Raw genomic sequence first — 23,644 nt, forward strand, 5'->3', positions numbered from 1 at the left:
AGAAAGTCAGTTCAGAGTCTATCCTGAGTTTGTTTTGTGTAAGGCATTTCTTGAGGCAAACTTACTTACCAATTAAAATTCTTTTGCCACATAAATTTTTTTTCTGTAATATTAAAGATGTGCTCTATATTAATTGGGGAGAAGGGAATGTAGACCTTGTCCTGTGGTAGTAAAGCAGGCAAGGACCCATGGATCACTTTTTCAAGTGCGTTCCCATTGCCAGTGCCCTTAACCATGTGCCAGAAAATACCTTGCTATAAATATAATAAAGTAAGGTATCAGTGTTACATATATTTATGGTCATTCTAGTTTGTAGAGTGCATGTATAACATTCAGCTTAGGACAAATGACTGTAAAATCTGAATTTTTTTTTTTTTTACTTCATTACTGCAAAAGATAAATCAGCTTTTCAGATTTCTGAGAACAAACCAAATTAATTCTAGGAACTAAAAACAAAATTAAAATCTGATCTAATTACCCTGTTAATATGAGTTCTCCAAATCCAAATCTATATAGGGAGAATTATTTTATAATTAATTTTCTCAGATTAAGTAAGATACTTTCCAATTAAATTAAGCCAGCATGGATTTGATCTTTTTGTATATAACAGGTTAAATTACTACTTGGACATTCATAGGAAGCCAGCCCTCCTTTACTTAGCTCCCTTCTTACATGTGGTTTGCTAGTAATGTTTAGGTTAGTCTCCAGCTGCTCCCACCTCGGCATGGCCTTAAGGCTGTCCATTAAATTTTCCACCTACTGCCAATCTTCTACACTTCATCTATGCCATCAGACTTTTAGCTCATTTTAACACTAATTATTACTCCAAAAAGTTAATTAAGGAGTTCCAACTGAAGGCAAGAACCCAAGTGACTGATTGAGAGGAAGTGTTTTTAAAGTGTAGTATGCTAATATGTGCATAGAATTTAGGAATTCTTATTTTCAGGGTTAATTTTACAATTAAATTCCTCTAAGATTTAATGCATATACTGTCTGTAAAGTGAAAATGTTGAGTAGTTCCTTTACATCAAATTCATGAATTCTTCACATGAAAAATCAGTAAGATATGTATATATGTATTTTTGAGTGACTTTGTTTTTGTTAAAATGGTCAGACCTCCAAAAACATCTCATTGTCCCAATGTGCTGTGGGACTCCAGTCTATAATATGGGAATTACTATTCTTTGCCCATCACCTGAAAAAAATAGCCAAATAAATGAGCAATTTGACAAAGTTTAGGATTTTCATTTAGATTTTCTATATACATAAGTCACTTATATTATTGTTGATAAACAAAATATGAATTGCATTTTAAAGCGGATTCATTTATAGGTAAGAATGATAAAATACCTGTGTCTTTGTGGACAGATGTATATGAATGGAGAGTATTATTTCTGGATGAATTTGATTAAAGGGCTTAATTGAAGGTTTAGGTAAATAGTTGCAAATAAAAGATATTCTCAAGTGAAAAGTATGTAATTTCAAACCAATAATATGCATTTAAGGTGTAAAATTGACGTGTTAACAGTGAAAGTCCTAAAATGGAAATTTCCCATTTTAAACTAACCCCCAGTGTAAATACAAGCAAAGACTTTTCCTGTCATCTGAATTAGTACCTAATTTGTAGACTTGGGCTTGATCCATATTCATGGATCTTACTGACTTTGGCGATTTAGGAATAGTGACATTGATGCACCTGCCCTGTTGAAGATCTGCAAGGCACCTTTCTGCCTCTTAGACCCCTGTTTACTTAAAAGTTTCCTATCTTTTGTCAGCTCTGCTTGATTTCTCTGTCCTTCTCTGTATAATTTGGCTCTCAAATAGAATATGAATCGGACTGCACTGATTTATCTCCAAAAACAAGAGAGGTACATAGGGACAACTTAGTTCTAGATTCCAAGATAAACCAGGAAGAACTTGTTAACTCTAGCTTTTGTAGATTTGCCACCTTTCTGGTTTGAACCCCAATATATTCTAAATTTCAGGTTTTCCTCAAAGAACTTTAACAGTAGACTTTCTGGTTTAAAATGACAGTAATTACTTTTATTTTGTTTTCTTGTACCTTGCTCCTTTCTACCAGCTTCTGTCCTTTCTGAAGCAAGGCATTTTTACCCTCTTTAGTTCACTCTTAGCTTTCAAAAAACTTTAATTTTCTATGAAGATCTATATTTTTCTGAGCGATGTTTTGGTTCAAAGGCTATAATTTAGTAGCTAACGTAATATTGACAAAGGAAATGCTTTTTCCTAGTGAGAAAATATCCTGTGAAAGACAGTAAAAATATATATAATATCTTTTTTCATATGATATGTGCAGTCAAAATTATTTCCTGATGTTTTTTAAAACTATTTTTACAGTCCCAGTGGGTCTTTGTTATCTTGCTTGGAGCAGGTTAAAACATACCTGCTTACTGATGGAACATGCAAGTGTGGCTTGGAATGTCCTCTTATTCTTCCCAAGGTAACCATTTCACAGTGAATCTACAGAAGTTTTTTTGTTTTTTTTTAAGTACTTTGTATGTTTGCTTTTCTCACTTGGCATTTCATTTTTTATTACTTCTCTGATCATATGTTTTAATTAATTAGACATCTTTTGCATGCATTTTGTAATGCTTAAAGATGATGGAAAATTGTTTCTATCCAAGAGTCATTTTCAAAGGTGTCAAACCCTATATTCATATTAAGTATTTCATTAAAACCATCTTTGCACTGTTTTATTAGAGCTATACCTATGCTTAGAATTTAGTAATGCAGTATTTTCTTTCATTACTGTAACTGCTCAAATCTGCAGCATTACTTTTAGCTGCAGTATTAGTAAATATGTTACAAATATTCTTAAGATTACAAAGCCGAGCACTCATAGCCAAAATATGAAACTGTTTTTCTCCTTTGAAAGGTAAAGAGTAATATCATTTAAAATGGCAAAATATTATTTGCTATAGAAATAGGTAATTATTTTCTGATTGTCTATTATAACACAAATTTTAAAAGTAAAGATTAGTGGACAACTTTATTTCTTTTTATTTGTATGTCATCACATTCCAAAAAAGCATAATAAATAAAAATGTTTTAGGTAAAGTAATAGATTTTTAAAACCAGTAAAAAGATATTATTAACATAGTAATAAAATGATACCAAAGAAAAAGCATGTAGGAATTTCATAGGTTTTTAGTTTTTTTTTAACTATACTTCATCTGATTTTGTACTGTTATAACATCAGGAAGTATCTGAGAACTTTATCAGATAGTATACCTTTTTATATATGTATTAATCTTGGCTTAGAAATAGGATAAAAGTCATTATTTACTTTGCCACTAAAAACCATAAGTTCAGAGAAATATTTATTGTTTATATAAGGCTGCTTTTATTAAATTTTAAAATTTGGGAAAGTTTTATTCAGATTCATGGCTTAATTTGTACACAACTTTTTTTTTTTTTAATTAAAGGGATCTTTTACTAAACAGTTTTACAGACGTATTGTAAACAAAGGCTGTGCTTTTTCCAGGTGTTTAATTTTGATCCTGGAGCTGCTGTGAAGCAGAGAACTGCAGAAGATGTTAAGGCAGATGAAGATGTCACAAAGCTATGCATACATAAAAGGAAAATCATTGCAGTGGCCACACTTCATAAAAGCATGGAAGCCCCACATCCTTCCCTGGTGCTCACCAGTCCTGGAGGAGGAACAAGTATGTAATATGGTGAAGGGTTTAGGAATTCTTCTCTCTTTAGAGAAGGAGCTGTTAGAAATTACTTTGTCAAGCATTTTCCCATTCTACTTTTCAAGCATGCACATTCCTTTAAAATTCTGTATATCCTAACATGATAAGTGGAAGATTAGTCCTGAAAAATTACCATGAGATTATTTCCCAAATTTTTTTACCCAAATCAGAATAAACTCTAATTGGTACATACAAATGCTCTGTAGGTGGGTAGAGCTGAGCTAAGGAAACAAAAAGTGCCCTTGGTTTTTAGGAAACAAATGTAGCTTTCTTCCCTACTGTTGGATTGGAATGTGTGGTATCAAGTCCCCAAAACCTAACAATGTTGTTAGAAAGTATCAGTGTTATTCTTTCAATTACTTAATAGCTATTTATTGAATATGTCCTTAACGGAAGTCATCTTGCTGGACATTTTTTAGACGGTCACTCAGCACACACATGTACATAAGGGCACACATACACTGTTTTAAAATATTTCAAAGATGCAGAAAAATTGCAAGTCTGGTTGGTTGAGTACCCTTCACCTACAGTCACCAGTGAACATTTTACAGCAGAAGTTGCAGATGTCGTGGTAGTTAAGCCCTCAGTATTTCAGCACACAAGAACATTCTCCTATATAACAGCAATATAATTATTACATTCAGGAAGGTTAACACTGATAGTGTGTACAATATTATCGAATATTCTGTCTACATTCAAATTTGTCCAGTCATACCAATAATGTCTCATAGCTTAAAAAAAATTAGTCTATTTTTCAAATCCAGAATGCAAAGATTGTGCATTGCATTTATTTATTTATTTATTTATTTATGTATTATTGTTAAGTCAAAGCTGTGTACATTAGTGCAATCAAGGGATAGAATGTGCTGGTTTCATATACAATCTGAAATATTCTCATCAAACTGTTCAACGTAGCCTTCATGGCATTTTCTTAGTTATTGTATATAAACATTTGTATTCTGCATTTAGTAAGTTTCGCCTGTACCCATTCTAAGATGCACCGTAGGTGTGACCCCACCCATTGCCCACCCTCCACCCTAACCTACCCCCTCCATTACCCTTCCTAGGCCCTTCCCCCATATTCTTGGGCTATAGTTGGATTATAGCCTTCATGTGAAAGCTATAAATTAGCTTCATAGTAGGGCTGAGTACATTGGATACTTTTTCTTCCATTCTTGAGATACTCTGCTAAGAAGAATATGTTCCACCTCTATCCATGTAAACATAAAAGAGATAAAGTCTCCATCTTTCTTTAAGGCTGCATAACATTCCATGGTATACATGTACTACAATTTGCTAGTCCATTCATGGGTCGATGGGCACTTGGTTTTCTTCCATAACTTAGCAATTATGAATTGGGCTGCAATAAACATTCTGGTACAGATGTCTGTGATTTTTGGTCTTCTGGGTATAAACCTAGTAAAGGAATTATAGAATCGAATGGCAGGTCTATTTTTAGGTCTCTAAGTATTCTCCAAACATCCTTCCAGAAGGAACATATTAGTGTGCATTCCCACCAGCAGTGTAGAAGTGTGCCCTTTTCTCCACATCCACGCCAACATCTCTGGTTTTGGGATTTTGTTATGTGGGCTACTCTTACTGGGGTTAGGTGATATCTCAAAGTAGTTTTGATTTGCATTTCTCTGATGATTAAGGATGATGAGCTTTTTTTCATGTTTGTAGATCGTGCATTGGTCTTCTTTAGAGAAGTTTCTCTTCAAGTCCCTTGCCCACCCTAAGATGGGATCACTTGTTCTTTTCTTGCTAATATGTTTGAGTTATCTGTGGATTCTGGTTATTAAACCTTTATCGGAGGTATAACCTGCAAATATTTTCTCCCATTCTGAGGGCTATCTGCTTGCTTTACTTACTATGTTTTTAGCTGTGCAGAAGCATTTTAGTTTGATCAGGTCCCAGTGATGTATTTTTGGTAATACTTCAATTGCCTGGGGAGTCCTCCTCATAAAATATTCACCCAGGCCGATTCCTTCAAGAGTTTTCCCTGAACTTTCTTCAAGTATTTTTATAGTTTCATGTCTTATACTTTCATGTCTTTTATCCAGTGAGAGTCTATCTTAGTTAATGGTGAAAGGTTTGGGTCCAGTTTCAGTCTTTTACAGACCACCAGCCAGTTCACCCAGCACCATTTGTTAAATATGGAATCTTTTCCCCACTGAATATTTTTAATTGGCTTGTCGAAGATCAAATAACGGTAAGTAGCTGGATTCATCTTTTGGTTCTCTATTCTGTTCCAGACATCTACTTCTCTGTTTTTGTGCCAGTACCATGCTGTTTTGATCACTATCGATTTATAGTACAGTCTCAGGTCTGGTAGTGTGATTCCTCCTGCTGTGTTTTTATTGCTGAGTAATGTTTTGGCTGTTTGAGGTTTTTTCTGATTCCATATAAAAAGAAGTATTATTTTTTCAAGATCTTTAAAATATGACAATGGAGCTTTAATAGGAATTGCATTAAAATTATATATTGCTTTGAGTAGTATAGACATTTTAACAATGTTGATTCTTCCCAGCCATGAGCATGGTATGTTTTTCCATTTGTTAACATCTTTAGCTATTTCTTTTCTTAAAGTTTCATAGTTCTCTTTGTAGAGATCTTTCACGTCCTTTGTTAGGTATACTCCCAAATATTTCATCTTCTTTGGCACTACTTTGGCACTACTACTCCTTGACTGTTTTTTCAGCTTGGTTATTGTTGGTATATATAAAGGCTACAGATTTATGGGTGTTGATTTTGTAGCCTGAGACATTGCTGTATTCCTTGATCACTTCTAAGAGTTTTGTAGTAGAATCCCTAGTGTTTTCCAGATATTTGATAATATCATCTACGAAGAGTGAAAGTTTGATCTCTTCTGACCCTATGTGGATACCCTTGATTGCCTTTTATTCCCTAATTGCAATGGCTAAAACTTCCATTACAATATTAAAGAGCAATGGAGACAATGGGCAACCTTGCCTGGTTCCTGATCTAAGTGGAAATGATTTCAATTTAACTCCATTCAATACGATATTGGCTGTGGGTTTGCTGTAGATGGCCTCTATCAGTTGAAGAAATGTCCCTTCTATACCCATTTTCTTAAGTGTCTTCTGATCATGAAGGAATGCTGGATATTATCAAAAGCTTTTTCTGCATCAATTGAGAGAACCATATGGTCTTTATTTTTAAGTTTATGTGCTGAATTACATTTATAGATTTACATATATTGAACCAGCCTTGAGACCCTGGGATAAATCTGACGTGGTCATGGTGTATAATTTTTTTGATGTGTTGTTGGATTCTGTTTGTTAGGATCTTATTGAGTATTTTAGCATCGATATTCATTAGTGATATTGGTATATAATTTTCTTTTCTTGTTGGGTCTTTCTCTGGTTTGGGAAAGATGTTTGCTTCATAGAATGTATTGGGTAATATTCCTTCCTTTTCTATATTTTGGAAGAGGTTTAGTAATATAAGTACTAGTTCTTCTTTAAAGGTTTGGTAGAATTCTGACATAAAGCCATCTGGTCCTGGCCTTTGCTTTTTAGGGAGATTTTGTATAGTTGATGCTATTTCAGAACTTGATATAGGCCTGCTCAACATTTCCACTTCGTTCTAGCTAAGTCTTGGTAGGTGGCGTACTTCCAGGTATTGGTCGATTTCTTTCAGATTTTCATACTTCTGAGTGTAAAGTTTCTTGTAGTATTCATTGAGGATTTTTTGAATTTCTGAGGGGTCTGTTGTTATTTCATCGTTACCATCTGATTGATGAATTTAGAGATTTTACTCTTTTTTTCCTGGTTAGGTTAGCCAAAGGTTTATCTATTTTATTGATCTTTTCAAAAACCCAACTTTTGGATTTATTGATCTGTTGTATAATTCTTTTGTTTTCAATTTCATTTAATTCTGCTCTGATTTTAGTTATTTCTTTTCTTCTGCTGGGTTTGGGTTTCGAACGTTCTTCCTTCTCCACTTGCTTGAGATGTCCCATTAAGTTATTAACTTCCTCTCTTTCCTTTTTCTTGAGGAAGGCTTGCAGTGCTATAAATTTCCCTCTTAGGACTGCCTTTGCAGTATCCCAGAGGTTCTGGTAATCCGTGTCTTGATTGTTGTTTTGTTCCAAAAATTTGGTGATTTCCTTCTTAATCTCATCTATAACCCATCTATCCTTCAGCATAAGGTTGTTTAGCTTCCATGTTTTTGTATGGGTATGCAGGTTCCTATTGTTATTGAGTTCAACTTTTATTCCATGATGGTCTGAGAAGATTCAAGGAATAATTTCTATTTTTTTAAATTTGCTAAGGTTAGATTTGTGGCCTAGGGTGTGGTCGATTTTGGAGTATGTTCCGTGGGCTGATGAGAAGAATGTGTATTCAGTTCTGTTGGGATGAAATGTTCTGTAGATGTCTGTTAAGTCTACATGTTGAATCGTTAAGTTTAAATCTAAAATTTCTTTGCTTAGCTTCTTTTTGGAGGATCTAATGTAACCTGGCTTATTGTACCTTCAATGAATCTCCAACAATAAAAAAAAGAAAAAGAAAGACTGCAGGAAAAAGTGGAATCTGCTCAGAGTGAACAAAAGAGCCTCTTCCTGGTCATATTTCAGCGGTTTATCATGATCTTGACTGAGCAGTTAGTACAATGTAAAACTGATGGGACCACTGTGTTATCACCATGGTATAAGAACTGTACAGAGAGGCTCCAGCAGATCTTTCTACAGCATCACCAGATAATCCAGCAGTACATGGTGACCCTGGAGAACCTTCTTTTCTCTGCTGAATTAGACCCTCATCTCCTGGCTCTGTTCCAGCAGTTCTGTGCCCTGCAGGCCTAAGGGTTATTTTTCCCACTCTTGTCAAGATTTTTAAAAAATGTCTTAAAATAATTTTTCGTGTTTTTGATGGTTTGAATGCTTGCTTTCTTGCTTTCTTGTAGTATCCTTTCACATCTTAAAGAAACAAAGGGACAGTGAAGAATATGACTTTACTTGTAATTGCTTCTACAAAGGAAATATCTCCTAATGACAGTAATGTGAAAACAGCCATGATGTATTATATATATGATACAACTTTTCTGTGATCAATTTGGTATTTTTTCTCTTTAAGGCACAAAATAACTGATTTAAGATATGTGATACATTAGAGATCAAGCTCATATAGTATATAGAATTGATGGGTTTGTTACCAAGTAGCATAGCTTTTGACAGCTTGTGGATAACTTAACATAGCTGAAATAAAACTAAAAATATGTTTTTTTAAAAAAAATTTAAAAACTAAAAAAGTAAATTTATAAAAATCTCCAACTACTATGGAACTGGAGGAAATCAAGTTGCTCATGTCTGTTAGAGTTTCTCTTATAAATTAGGTGCGTTCTGGTTGGGTGCATAAATATTAATAATTGAAATCTCATCATATTGAGTACTACCTTTATCAAATATGAAGTATCCATCCTTATCCTTCCTTATTTCGGTTGGTTTAAAGCTTATTGCATCTGTGAATAGGATTGCAATGCCTGCTTTTTTCTGCTTTCCATTTGCCTGGAGTATAGATGACCATCCCTTCACCTCGAATCTATATTTGTCTTTTAATGTAAGATGAGATTCTTGTATGCAGCAGATATCTGGCTTGAATTTTTGTATCCAATCAGCCAACCTGTGCCTCTTTAGAGGAAAATTTAAACCATTCACATTAATTGAGAATATTGATAAGCCTTTTGAGAGTCTGGTGGACATTTTTAATCCTTTTGCGACTGTGGAAGTTGGAATTTGATCAAAATTTTCTGGGTGGGTTTACTTTTGTGGTGGAGGATTATGCTGGTCTTTATGGAGGATAGGTCTGAGAATATCCTGGAGAGCTGGTTTAGTTATGGCAAATTTCTTGAACATGTGAATGTCATTAAAGTATTTAATTTCTCCATCATTGATGAAACTCAGTTTAGCTGGGTACAGAATCCTGGGTTGAAAGTTATTTTGTTTTAGGAGTTTAAAAAAGTCGATGACCATCCTCTTCTAGCTTGAAAGGTTTTGGCAGAGAAATCTGCAGTTATTCTAATATTCTTCCCCTTATAGGTGATGGTTTTCTTTCATCTGGCTGCTTTCAGAATTTTCTCCTTCATATTAACGTTAGTGAAATTGATTATGATGTCTCTTGGGGTGTCTTATTCGGGTTGAGTCGTGCTGGAGTTCTGAAACTGTCTAATATCTGAGTTTTAGAATCTCTTGGCATGTCTGGAAAATTCTCCTTCATAATCTCATGGAGAAGAGACTCTGTGCCTTGTGAAGCCACTTCGTCGCTTTTGGGGATCCCTATAAGATGAGTATTGGTTTTCTTCGAATTATTCCAGGGCTCTCTGAGAGAGTGATCTGTTTTTGCCCTCCATTTCTCATCCTCTTTGAGAGTTTGGGAGCGTTTGAAAACTTTATCTTCAATGTCAGAAATCCTTTCTTCTTGTTCCATTCTGTTACTGAGGGATTCTACTGTGTTTTTCAGATCTTTGAGGGCTGCAACTTCTTGTCTCAATGTGTCGAAATCTTTGGTCATTTGGTCTTTGAATTTGTTGAATTCTTGAGATATCTTTTGGGTTACTGCTTGGAGTTCTAGTTCAATCTTATTTGCTATCCAGATTTTGAATTCGATTTCTGACATCTCAGCTATTTGTTTGTGCATGGGATCTTGTGCTGTGTTTGCCCCATTGATCCTTGAGGGAGTTGATGTACTCTGATTATTCATATTGCCAGAGTTTTTTCTGTTGATTTCGCCTCATGATTGTTTTTCACCATTGCCTCTGCCTGTCCTCAGAGTTGCAAGGTGTCTCTCCAAAGTTAGACCCCAGCGGGATCACTCTATTGTTGCTGGATGTTTGTAGGCAGTGACACTGTGTAGTTCCTCTGGGGCTGCCCTAGCCAGGGAGTTCTGGTTGTGGAAGCAGCTCTGGAGTGTGACACACCCAGATCCAGCAACAGGGCGGGGGGTGGTGCACACGGTTCTGGGAGTGCCTGGCACCCAATGACTTTGGCACAGAGTGCCCAAGGCTCCAGCAGTCCCTGGCTAGGAGAAGGGCTCTGCACAGAGGCAGGGAGGACTCCAGAGGGCACGCAGCTACCAGAGTCCCTGGCTGGACAAGTGGGGTGGAGGCAGGGAGGGTACAGGAGGGAGGATCGGGGTTGCATGGCTCCCACCGTTCCTGGTCAGGGCATGCAGAGGCCCAGCGGGCGTGGTCGCGGGTCAGAGGCTGCGGTGCAGCTCTTACTGAGGTCTGGGTGGCGCCAGGTTTAGATCACATGGACCTCTCTGTATGGTTGCTTGAGCATCCTCAAAAGATGGCTGCTGCCTTACTCCCATCACACTCCATCCCCTCCAGAGGGTTAACAGGCTGCCTGTGCATTGCATTTTGTTGTTACAGTTCTTTAATCCACATCAATTTTCCAGTCTTTTTCAACCTTTCATGACATCAAATTTTTTGAAAAGTCAAGGCCAGCTTTGCAGGATGTATCTCAATTTGGATATGCCTGATTATAGATCCTCATAGTTTAGGCTCAGGCTAAACACATTTTGGTAGGAATACTGCATGGGATGATGTTAGTTCCTCACCAGGAGGCACATAATGTCATTTGATGACAGCCATATTGATGACATTAAGTTTGATTGTTTGGTTAATCACAATATGATTAATGTGTACTCTGTGGAATTATACTTCAAGACTGAGGAACTTCTTTTGTACAGGTTAGAATATGAATTCCCACCAAAATACTATAATCTACCTAACACTTGAATAATTCCCAATAAATTATGGATAAAGAACAAAGCATTTCTTTTTCTTTTTTTTGAGACAGAACCTCTCAAGCTGTTGCCCTGGGTAGAGTGCTATGACATCACAGCTCACAGCAACCCCAAACTCCTGGCTCAAGTGATTCTCCTGCTGCCGCCTCCTCCTCCCAAGTAGCTGGAACTACAGGCGCCTGCCACAATGCCCGGCTATTTTGGGGGTTGCAGCCAACAGTGTTATTTGGAGGGCCCGGGCTGGATTTGAACCCACCAGCTCAGGTGTATGTGGCTGGTGCCTTAGCCGCTTGAGCCACAGGCGCGGAGCCCAAAGCATTTCTTTACAAGGGATAAGTGATACTGTTCTGCAGAATTGTGAATAGGGATGATGAGTGTAATATCTATAGTGATCACAGAGGTTTTATGGCAGAACTCAGATTCTCATCACCTTGGAAAGTAATAGGATTTTGATATCTGAAGAGAATAGGAAGAATCTCCAGAATGAGTGTAGCATAACTAAGGAACGATGTAGAAAGTGACTTGAGTAGAAGATTAGAAATTAGACGCAGGTAAATTGGGGCCAAATTATTGAACACTTTGGATGTCAAGAACAGTTGCCACGTCATACAGGTAGTTAAAGATTTTCATTTAGAACTCATGTGAAAAGGCAGGGAGAGACAAATTTGGTGGTTATCAGCATAGAGCTCCTTTCCTATAATCCTCTAACCTTTAAACTTTAACAGGAATAATCAGAAAAAAAAAAATGCTCCACTAAGGGTATGTAAGAAAAAAACTTTTAGGGAACTTTTCTTTTTCTTTCATTAATCTACATTTTTCCCCATACCTCCCCACCTAATCTACATTTTTTAAATGGAAAGATAAAGCAACAATTTAAAAACACATTTAATAGGACAGCGCCTATGGCTCAAGGAGTAGGGCGCTGGCCTCATATACCAGAGGTAGAAGGTTCAAACCCGGCCCTGGCCAAAAACTGCAAAAAAATAAAAACATATTTAATAGTCATCAATTACTTAAAATTTACCTTTATCCTGTCAGCTTGTGATAACTCTTTTCACTTTTGCCTATTACCTGGCACATGTGTTTGCACATACTCTTATCTGTGGCTGTTCTCACATTGTATCAAATAGTTGTATCTGTTTCTACAGAGTCGTATTATTGCCTTTCTGAAGACCCCAGCAAAATCTAGATCTAGATCCTTTATTATAACTATACACATAAGTTTAATTATTAAAATTAAAGGTAAACATTTAGTATATCTCCACTCCCTTTTAAAATGGTACACTTTATTTGATTGACTATGTGTACTAGATTCAGAAATAGCATTTATTTTGTTTCCTAACTATGTTATCATAAGGTTGAAATTGAAATAATTGAAAGTTCAGAAGAGTCCATGATAGTTTTCCCCTCCTTTTACTTAAATACATGAACATTTATTTTGTTTATGTTTATTCTTTTGAAAGGTCTACACGAACATACATGAAAGCATTTTTTCCTTTTTAGAGATAGGGTCTTGCTCTGTTGTCCAGGCTGGTATTAAATTTATGACCTCAAATGATCCTTTCACCTGGGCTTCCAAAAGCACTGGGATTATAGGCATGAGCCACAGTGTCCAGCCCATGAAAGCTCTTTGATGGGTGCCTAGCATTTACACTTCTCACCTCTTGTATATTTCAGTTTCCAATTGTAACATCACATCACCCTGACTTTTATTTATTTAGTATTTCTTTTATTTTAAAGATGGTAACGGTTTTTCCCCAGGTATGGAAGAAATCCTTTTTAAAACATAGCTATTCTCTGGGCAGTACCTGTGGCTCAGTGAGTCAGGTGCTGGCCCTATATGCTAAGGGTGGCAGGTTGAAACCTGGCCCCGTCCAAACTGCAACCAAAAAAAAAAAGAAAAAAAACACAGCTACTCTCTAAATTCTGTTAGTTGAATATAAAAATGCCCATGTGTATATTTTTAATCACTGAAAACTCTCTTTGACAAGAAAATAAACTTCATTTGAGCTTATCTGCTGCAATTCTCTTATACCATTGGTTCTCAACTTTTCATATATTATATCCAGAAACCACTGTATCAAAGAACCTTCATTATGCTAGAATCAAAAAGTTCACACTTCCCAATAAAAACTTAAATTCTCTTTATCCTCTTACTATTTGAATATACACTAGGTAGACTTCTATGCACTCCAGGTTGACGACTATCCTCAAAATTGTTGTGGTATAATTTTACCTATCTACTATCTAGCAGATAGGAGAAATATATTTATCTTTTAAATGTGTCATTATCCACTTAAATAAGTATACCTCTCATTGCAAACGCATGTGCCTATACTTGCTTATATAAGTCTCAAAATAGGCATGGCATATGGATGGTATGGAAGGTGCTGCTCTCATCAAGTATTTTTTTTGCCATCTCTGTTTTAGAGGGCACAACTTTATAAAATACTTAAACATCCTTTGGGGTTAAAAAACTTAAACCTAAAATTCCGACATGATAGAACAGATATTCTGTATGATGAGCCAGCTTGCTTTTGTTGGCTATTTTCTCTCTCATCTCCAAAAGAACTGAAGAGATTCCAAAAAGCCAGACAGTGAGAAACGCACTCATGTATAAAGAGAATACTGAAGTGGAATGCAATGCCAAAGATTTTAGCACTCCTACTAAATTTTACATGAGAATTCTATTACAGTAAAAGAATTGCAATCTTGTACCTAAGTTAACTACGGGGTTTTTTTTAAATAATACTGATTAATTAAAGACAAAGATTACAATATTACAGTAATTATACAAAGATTACAGTATTAAAGACATGATGTGGAGCTAAACACGACTGTAATGTCACTGCATTTATTCTTGTTATCATTCCACTTACAAAAGTTTGGGAATCCCATTCATTTAATTTGCAAAAATTAAGATTCTGACTCTCACAGTGAAAATGTTGGGATAAGGAAATATTACTAGCTACTGAGAAAGTTTCAGAAGGTAACAGAAACATTTTTCTGGGGTAAATGGCAATTCATTTAAGTTACCCAAGAAAATATTATGCCACACACAGATTACGATTTTCATTCTTGAGTGTATTCTTAAGATTTTCAAATCCAACATAGTAACATCACCATTTTCATCTGGGCTGCCAGTCTTGATTGTACATATTCTAAATATTATTAGAATGTCTAATGTCATTATGTGCAGGTTTAGATGCTCATGCTTTTTCAACAGATAAGAAGTAAATAGCAGGGGCAGGACATGATTGCAAGAGGAACTTTACCTAACAAATGCAATCAGTGTAACCTGGCTTATTGTACCCTCAATGAATCCCCGACAATAAAAAAAAAAAAAAGAAGAAGTAAATAGCAGACTGAGTAGTTACTGAGAACCACTGATCAACTAACAGAGAATAACATGCATTTTTAAAACCAAAGTGTAATATAGCATGCAGAATTTTTTTAATTGCATAGAATCACAGCATTTATTGCAAATTTCTGTTTCCAGATGCCATTCCTCTCTCTCTCTTCCTGATTTCTCCCTTTTCTTTCCTCCTTCCCAACATCAAAGAATTGAAATTATTAACAGAATTCTTTTTTTCTCTTTCATATCAGATGCAACTCCAGTAGTACCTTCACGGGCAGCAACTCCAAGATCCATAAAAAATAAGTCTCATGAAGGAATTACAAATTCTGTAATGCCTGAATGTAAGAATCCTTTCAAGTTAATGATTGGATCGTCAAATGCCATGGGAAGGCTATGTGTACAAGAATTGCCTGTAAGCCAACAACAAGAACTCCACCCCATCTACCCCCGGCAGAGATTGGGCAGCAGTGAACACGGACAGAAATCTCCATTTCGTGGCAGCCATGGAGGCCTGCCTAGCCCAGCATCATCAGGTTCCCAGATTTATGGGGATGGTTCAATCTCTCCAAGGACTGACCCACTTGGAAGTCCTGATGTTTTCACAAGAAATAATCCTGGTTTTCATGGAGCTCCCAATTCTAGTCCTATTCACCTGAATAGGACTCCTCTTTCTCCACCTTCAGTAATGCTACACGGTTCTCCTGTACAGTCGTCCTGTGCAATGGCTGGAAGGACTAATATACCTCTTTCCCCAACCTTGACTACAAAGAGTCCAGTAATGAAAAAACCAATGTGTAATTTTTCAACTAATATGGAAATACCACGAGCAATGTTCCACCACAAACCACCCCAAGGCCCACCTCCCCTTCCTCCACCTTCTTGTGCTCTTCAGAAAAAGCCATTAACATCTGAGAAAGATCCACTTGGCATTCTTGACCCTATTCCTAGTAAACCAGTGAATCAAAACCCTGTTATCATTAATCCAACCAGTTTCCATTCAAATGTCCACTCTCAGGTACCTGTGATGAATGTAAGCATGCCTCCTGCTGTTGTTCCTTTGCCAAGTAATCTCCCTTTGCCAACCGTAAAACCTGGTCACATGAATCATGGGAGTCATGTACAAAGAGTACAGCATTCAGCTTCAACCTCCCTATCCCCTTCTCCAGTGACATCCCCAGTGCACATGATGGGGACTGGAATTGGAAGGATTGAGGCATCGCCCCAAAGATCACGCTCATCTTCCACATCATCAGATCATGGGAACTTTATGATGCCACCTATAGGACCCCAGGCCACTTGTAGTGGTATTAAGGTTCCACCCAGGTCACCAAGGTCAACAATAGGGTCCCCAAGGCCATCAGTGCCATCAAGCCCTTCTACCAAGTCCGATGGACATCATCAGTACAAGGATATCCCTAACTCGTTAATTGCTGGAATGAATAATATACTAAATACCCCAAGCAGTGCAGCTTTTCCTACTGCATCTGCCGGAAGTGGTTCTGTAAAGAGTCAGCCTGGTTTGCTGGGAATGCCTTTAAATCAAATCTTGAACCAGCACAATGCTGCCTCCTTTCCAGCAAGTAGTTTACTCTCAGCAGCAGCCAAAGCACAGCTAGCAAATCAAAACAAACTTGCTGGTAACAACAGTAGCAGCAGTAGCAATTCTGGAGCTGTTGCCGGCAGTGGCAACACTGAAGGACATAGCACTTTAAACACCATGTTCCCTCCTACAGCCAACATGCTTCTCCCATCAGGTGAAGGGCAAAGTGGTCGAGCAGCACTAAGAGATAAGCTGATGTCTCAGCAAAAAGACTCATTGCGGAAAAGAAAACAGCCACCTACCACAGTGTTGGGTTTGCTCAGACAGTCTCAAATGGATAGTTCTGCAGTTCCTAAACCTGGACCCGACTTGCTAAGGAAGCAGGGTCAGGGTTCATTCCCCATCAGTTCAATGTCTCAGTTACTACAGTCTATGAGTTGTCAAAGCTCTCACTTGAGTAGCAATAGTACCCCGGGTTGTGGGGGCTCAAATACGGCTTTGCCTTGCTCTGCTAACCAGCTGCATTTTACAGATCCCAGTATGAACGCCAGTGTTCTTCAGAATTCACTGACACAGAACATACCTTTAAGAGGGGAAGCCGTGCACTGCCACAGTGCAAACACTAACTTTGTTCACAGTAACAGCCCAGTCCCCAACCACCATCTTGCAGGTTTAATAAATCAGATTCAGGCTAGCGGGAACTGTGGGATGCTCAGTCAGTCGGGCATGGCTTTAGGAAATTCATTACATCCCAATCCACCTCAGTCAAGAATCTCAACGTCCTCCACTCCAGTGATACCAAACAGCATTGTTAGCAGCTATAATCAAACAAGTTCTGAAGCAGGTATGGTTTTATTAGAAAAAAGTACCCAAAGGTACTAAACTTTTCTACTTTTTTAAAAATTTGTACCAAAATATTTATTATGATAAGAAATGATCCTTTTCCCCATTGTGAAATTCTCTTCTTTACTTTAGTATTTATAATTTTATTTACAGAATGCTAGGGATTTGTCTTTTGGAAAGAATAACAGCTAAAAGGATTCCATGTGTTTCCATTATTTGTTGTCAATCTGTGTCATTTTGAATATTGTTCGACCTCCCATTGTATAACTATCGGACTCTAAACTGCAAACGAAGCCATGGAAGGCAGGGTTTCCTGGTTCATGAGACGTGTCCTTGGCTTATGCCAGTATAAAAGCCGTTTCCCTAGCTTTTGTTTGTAGTCAGGTAAATGAAGCTCATCTTGGAAAACCCAAAAAAGGCAAAAATAAATGCATATATTCTTTTCTTGCTGCTGAACAGAAATAGGTGAATGAATAGGAAAAGGTAACTAGAAGTTGTGCAAAGTAGAAAGCTGTCTTTTCATGTGTTTTCTTATCCTAGTTTGCTATCCTTTATTATTACTTGTTTGAGAAAATTAAAAAAATGGATATTGGCTACTCCCTTTAAAAAAAAAAAAAAGGAATAATTTAAATTTTCTAATAAAAAAGGCTTGAAAACCTGATTTCCAGAATTTTTAATCTTGAAATTGTTTTATGATTTTCTTGTAGAACTACCATTGACAATAGGTTTTTAACCCAAATTTATTGTATCTCTTCATCCACTAATAATGAAGGAGACAGATTTATTTAAAAGTAGATGTCTTGGAAAAAGATCTGTGTTTTGTGCAATAGAGTCCCCAGAAATTGTATAAAAACTGTACAGAAGCACTTAGGACAGAAATACATTGAGACATCCAGCAATTTGACCATGAAAACTTTACAGAAAATACTCGAAACCCAACAGTAATGATTTGTGGGAAATGACAGGGAGGAAATAAAAGGTGACATTAAAGTTATTATTATTCAACTATGAAAACAGCATATTTTAAAAAACCGATTAATGCTGGAAATGAGCAAACTGCTGAGGCTTTTACTAAAAAGTGAAGGTATATGTGTAACACCAGCTGGAAGAGCATCACAACCTGCATGTCTTTGTTGCTGATAGTAAAAATCAAGTGTCTTCTCTCCTCGTGTTGCCACTTACACCTTATATTCTTCTTATCTTGTGTTATATGTTACATTTTGATGTCAGTATTTAATGAAGAACTGTTCAGTGACCTCTTGTGTTAAAAGAACATAACATTTAGAAGATATTTGTAATGATTAGTGCCTTCTTAATATTCTTAAAGAATATCATGAAACTTTATTTTTTATGTATTTGACAGGATACTTTATCCCAGAAAGGTCTTCCAACTTTTCACTGACTTATATTCCTTTTTAGGTAATTTCACATGAATGAAAATTTAGTCTTATTCATTTAGCAGATTAAAGTTACACAAAGCCTATAACTATTTAAAAATATACCATATTTATTGAGCATAGCTTCATTCATTTTGATGAGACATTGTTAGTCTCATTGTGTTATATAATTTGATACCTCTTACCTCAATTTACTTCACTTCAGGTCTAAGTTCATATATACAAAGTGTATGTATTTTATTGATGTATTTCAATTCATCTGTAATGGAAAAGACTAACATTTATTTATACTTTTATTTCTTCCAGTGGTCAAGTTTAGACTTATTTCCTGTAGTCTTGGACTTGGTCATTTATTTTCTTGTTGCATGTATCTATGTATAACATCTGACCTGTATTGCTACTGTTGGGGGGTGTCAAAGCACACAGGTTAAAAATTTATTAATAAGAGAAAAGAAAAGTATAACCATATAAATAGCCAAAAGGGACAAGAATAAAGGTCTACTAATGATATGGATGTGACCAATCAGTGTAAGCTAGCAGTAAGCATATGCTTAATGAAAATTTAAATAAGAATTTTTTAAATATTAAACCTAATAAAAAATTAAGTACTAATTAATGTGCATAGGTCTGATGTGCAGCTGGTTATGAAAATGGGTTGATTAACTAATGTAACATTTTTGATGAGCTAAACATTGAAGCAGTTTCTAAGGCCATGTCTCTTTTTGCTGTATAGCAAACTATGTTAACTGAATATATCATTGTAATTGCCTAGCCTACATATCTATTTACACTGACAATTATTCATTCATCAAATAATCATTGAGTGCCAAGGCTGGGCTTTCTGAATGATACACTAGATAACAGTCACTCCTGTCCCTGGAAGAGTATTGCTATTTACTCCTATCATACCAGTAAGATATTAGAATAATAACACATTTTATTCTTCAAATATTGTTTATAGCTATCATCAAGTAACTATTATGTTCCACGTGATTTACCTATGTTATTTCTAGCATGTGCAATTTTCCAAAGTATAAAATACTATTGTCTCATTTTACAAGTTAGGAAACTGAGCCTTAGAAAACTTACATAACTGTCCAGGATCATACGTAACTAAATCAGGATTTGAACTCAGGTTCATCTGATTCTAAGATCCATTTTCTTCCCAGCTGCACAAGTTTTTGATCTAAAGTGTCGTTTTGTCTTTCAGAATCTCTTAAAATATTCAAAAGATAGCAAATTAAAGCACATTAATGCATGTTAGCAGCCTCATTTGTAAATTTTTGGGTATACTTTTAGATGAGAGTGAGTTTCACCTTGTCTCTTAGGACTCTGATATCATAGCGTAGAATGATTAGAATGGCTATGTCAATGAAGATGAAATGTCCAAAATATCAAGAGAACCGCCCCTTATTTGTAAGTCACATTTGGTGACCTTTCTTTTAATGAATTGTCACCTCCGTTTCTCAGATAAGAAGGCATTTGCTGGTGAATGACAAAGCAATAGACCTTTGAAAGAGAGGACTGTGTAGATGCTAGTCAGGCCATTCCAAGCACAGGAGCCTGGTGAGGGTGAACAAGACCAGCAGGTAACATGGCCAACTCCACTCTGTGGTATCAGACCCTAAACACAAGTCAGGCGACTCCCTGCACCATCCAGTGCCTTTTTCCACTCACGCAGAAGTTTAAAAATACTACATTAAGACATTAATTAAGACAAGAAATAACTTGCTCTGGAAACGTTTAATTGGTAATTTTTCAAAAGTTTTTTAAAGAGAGTTTTTTTTACTTAAAACAATCCGGGGCGGTGCCTGTGGCTCAAGGAGTAGGGCGCCGGTCCCATATGCCGGAGGTGGCGGGTTCAAACCCAGCCCCTGCCAAAACACACACACACACAAAAAAAAAAAAAAATCCAAATATTGATTTCAAGACCTATTTGTGAAATCTAAGGAACACATTTAAAACACACTACAACTCGAATACGGGAATTGGAGGCAAAGATTAACATCAGATAAAAGATGTGAAATACTTAGAAAACATTTCTAAAACTTAAGAATATACAGGGCTTTATTAATTTTACAGAGGGTACAGAAAAATGTATACACATTTAAAGAAAGGAAAAAACAATTAAATTTCTAAAACTCAAATCATGTTTGATTTCTGCAATTATAAGAAATGCTCAGTGTGACTTATATTCATCTGGTGTATATTGAGTATTATATTGTTATTGGTGTATATTGAGCATTATAATTTTAATACAGTTTTTTCCTTTCTTAAAATTTGCATACTTTTTGTTGGCACCCTCTGTATTTGGTGTTTTCAAATTGCGTTTCCACTAAATCGTCTATATGCTTTACTTTGTAAAGTTCACAGGTTTCTATTGGCTTCTTGAATATCAAATCACAAGTAAAGTTTAATATTTACATGTAACAGATTTAGAAACTGCATTCTTCAAGTTTTAAAGGAAATCTTTGGCAGATCTGGCAACCATTTTAAGTTCTTGATTTTCGGTCTAAACATTCAAACTATTAAATGCTTGTGTGTTTTGGAAATCCACTAGTAGTATACATTTAAAGCAACTTTCAGGGTCGGGGGCGAGTGTTTGTTTCTTTTTGTTAGAGACAGGGTCTCACTCTGTTCCAGGCTCAAGTGCAGTGGCGTGACCAAAGCTCACTGCAACCTAGAACTCCTGGGTTCAAGCAGCCCTCCCACCTCAGCCTTGTGAGTAGCTGGAACTATAGACACATGCCACCGTGCCCAGCTAATTTTTTTTAATTTTCTATAGAGATAGAGTGTCACTATATCGCCCCAGCTACTCTTAGACTCCTTAGGAATTCTTCCATCTCAGCCTCCCAAAGTACAGGTTTTAAAGAGAGGCAAATTTCAGCATATGACATGGTTCTAGCACATGTCTTATAGTGTGCTGAGGTTTAGGAAGGAATCCAAATTAAGTGCCCTTGACTGGCATACTTCAAAAAACCCATACCTCCTTAGGCTAGTGCACACATATGCCAGTAACCTGGGTATCTGCAGAGGGCTTAGCCTTGTCAGTATCCGTACAACAACCTATCCCTTCCATGGTTTTTCACAATTTTTAAAGAAGAAAAAAGATTGAGATTATTCCACTAACATACTTATTAACAATCCTACTTTCTTCCAATATGATAAAGTCAATAAATACAGCATAACTTTTTCAGTTTAAAATCATTGTTACATTCTCCTATTTTTTTTAAATAAAAAGCATTTTAATCTACTCTTCTAAACACTTGAAAATTAATCATCTGAGGGGGCAAATGTGGATTTGCACCAGAAGAAAAAATAATTCAAATGTTTGTTTGCCTTAACTCTTAAAAATATACATAACAAGAATATAAACCTACAAATAAATAAATGTTCGTGAGTATTTTTATATTCATGTTTTTTAAACTCTGCAAAAGAAAGTTTTCTTTGAGCACAAATGTATTACATTTTATTGAAACTCAGGACAGCCATTCATATGGTGGGTGTAAGACAATGAAATAGTGAAACCAGAGAAGAACACTTAGGGCATAAGACTACAGAGTAATGAGTTTGGTTTTTTGTTCTGTGTTCATTTATTCTCAGAACGTGCCAGTAAAAGAAAAAAGGGAGTTTTCGTCTCTACATTCTCTAGATAAGGCTACAGGGGCAGAAAGATTAGGAGACAAAAATACTCAAGAGCGGTTTGTATTATATATGTTAGTCCTCCCAGGTATGGGAGGTTTATGTGGAAATAGTCTTCTAGAGTTGTATAGACTAATGTAGACTGAAGAAAGAGATAGAAATTCATTGAAGGTTGTGACTGAATAAATAAAAGTTGCTATTGATAGTATTTCCACCCAAATTTTTAAATGCCTACTTTTATTCCCCATCTGATATGCAACGCTTATAGGTTAAAAATCACCCTCTGCTTTTGTTTTTTAACCAAACTATATTAAATTCTGGATTGTGTGATAAAAAAAAAAACTATGTTGATTATTTTGGTTAAATTTTTGCAAAATGAGCCATTTCTTCTTTGCTGTAAGATGTTATTACCACAGACAATGTCTTGCTGTTTAAGGTTTCCTAATATCAGGGGTTACACTACTTTGTTTACATACTTCAGGTTTAATGTTTTCTTGTATATAGAAGGAGTTAAAAATGTTTGACTTTAGACATTGAGTTTGTGTAATTGAAGGTGATAGCAAAACTTAAAGTAGTGTGCTGTTTGCTGATTCAATGATCTATTTTGTACTTTTCAACAAATAAATTGTCCCAGTGTACAAATTGGGAGAATTTTATTCCATTGCAATACATAAAGTTCACTTATAAAGCCACTAGAAATCCTTCAGTTCTCTAAGAGATGCTTAAGTTATTATTTACTGAAATCAAGTGGTCCAAAATCATCTAAGCAATTTCAAAAAATACCCAGATTCTAGGGAGGAATGTTAAACTCTACAAAAACTTGATGCATAAAAAATATGCCTATGATGTCATCAAAATGTATTTCATTTTCACATGCATGTAATACTAAGTAATTCTAATCATAAATAAAGTTCTTACTTTCTAGGAACTTATATCAAACAATATTAACACCAGCCAAGCAGAGAGTAAAAATTATTTTCTAAGTATTATACTTTGTGCAAATCCAAAGTTAACAACTTACCTTTTTAAAAATGAAAAATAGATCTAGACAACAGAAGTCTAAAGGAGTTGCTGAGTTATTCCTGGGGTTGGAACTAGTCTGGGAACTCTAAAATATCTGCACAAGACTGTGGGGTACAGGTGTAAGAGAGAGTATATTAATCACATAGATTCTAAAGCAAAGGCTCAAAACAGCAACTCCAAGGGCACCCCTTTCACAGAATGGTCTGATAAATAAGCTCCCTGCAGCACAGCTAAATAGACCATTAAAGAAAGCAGAGGCCTGATCCTAGAATGTTTTTCAACTTTTTTTTACTTCCCAGAGTAGGAAATTAACTTGCATTACAATCCACTGTGCATATATTTTTAATGTATAA

General features: G+C 36.0%; 1 protein-coding gene across 3 annotated transcripts in view; it reads left to right on the top strand.

The window, feature by feature from the left end:
• MBD5 (methyl-CpG binding domain protein 5) overlaps positions 1 to 23,644 on the top strand; it is a 514,567-nt gene that overhangs the window by 444,597 nt on the left and 46,326 nt on the right. For all 3 annotated transcript variants that reach the window (XM_053596447.1, XM_053596449.1, XM_053596448.1), the window contains exons 7-9: positions 2,356 to 2,458; positions 3,503 to 3,683; positions 15,095 to 17,230. In XM_053596447.1, the coding sequence (XP_053452422.1) occupies positions 2,356 to 2,458; positions 3,503 to 3,683; positions 15,095 to 17,230 (2,420 nt within the window). The remainder of the gene's footprint in view (positions 1 to 2,355; positions 2,459 to 3,502; positions 3,684 to 15,094; positions 17,231 to 23,644) is intronic.

This window comes from Nycticebus coucang, chromosome 7 (assembly GCF_027406575.1).
Source record: "Nycticebus coucang isolate mNycCou1 chromosome 7, mNycCou1.pri, whole genome shotgun sequence".
In the NCBI taxonomy this organism is placed as follows: Eukaryota; Metazoa; Chordata; class Mammalia; order Primates; family Lorisidae; genus Nycticebus; species Nycticebus coucang.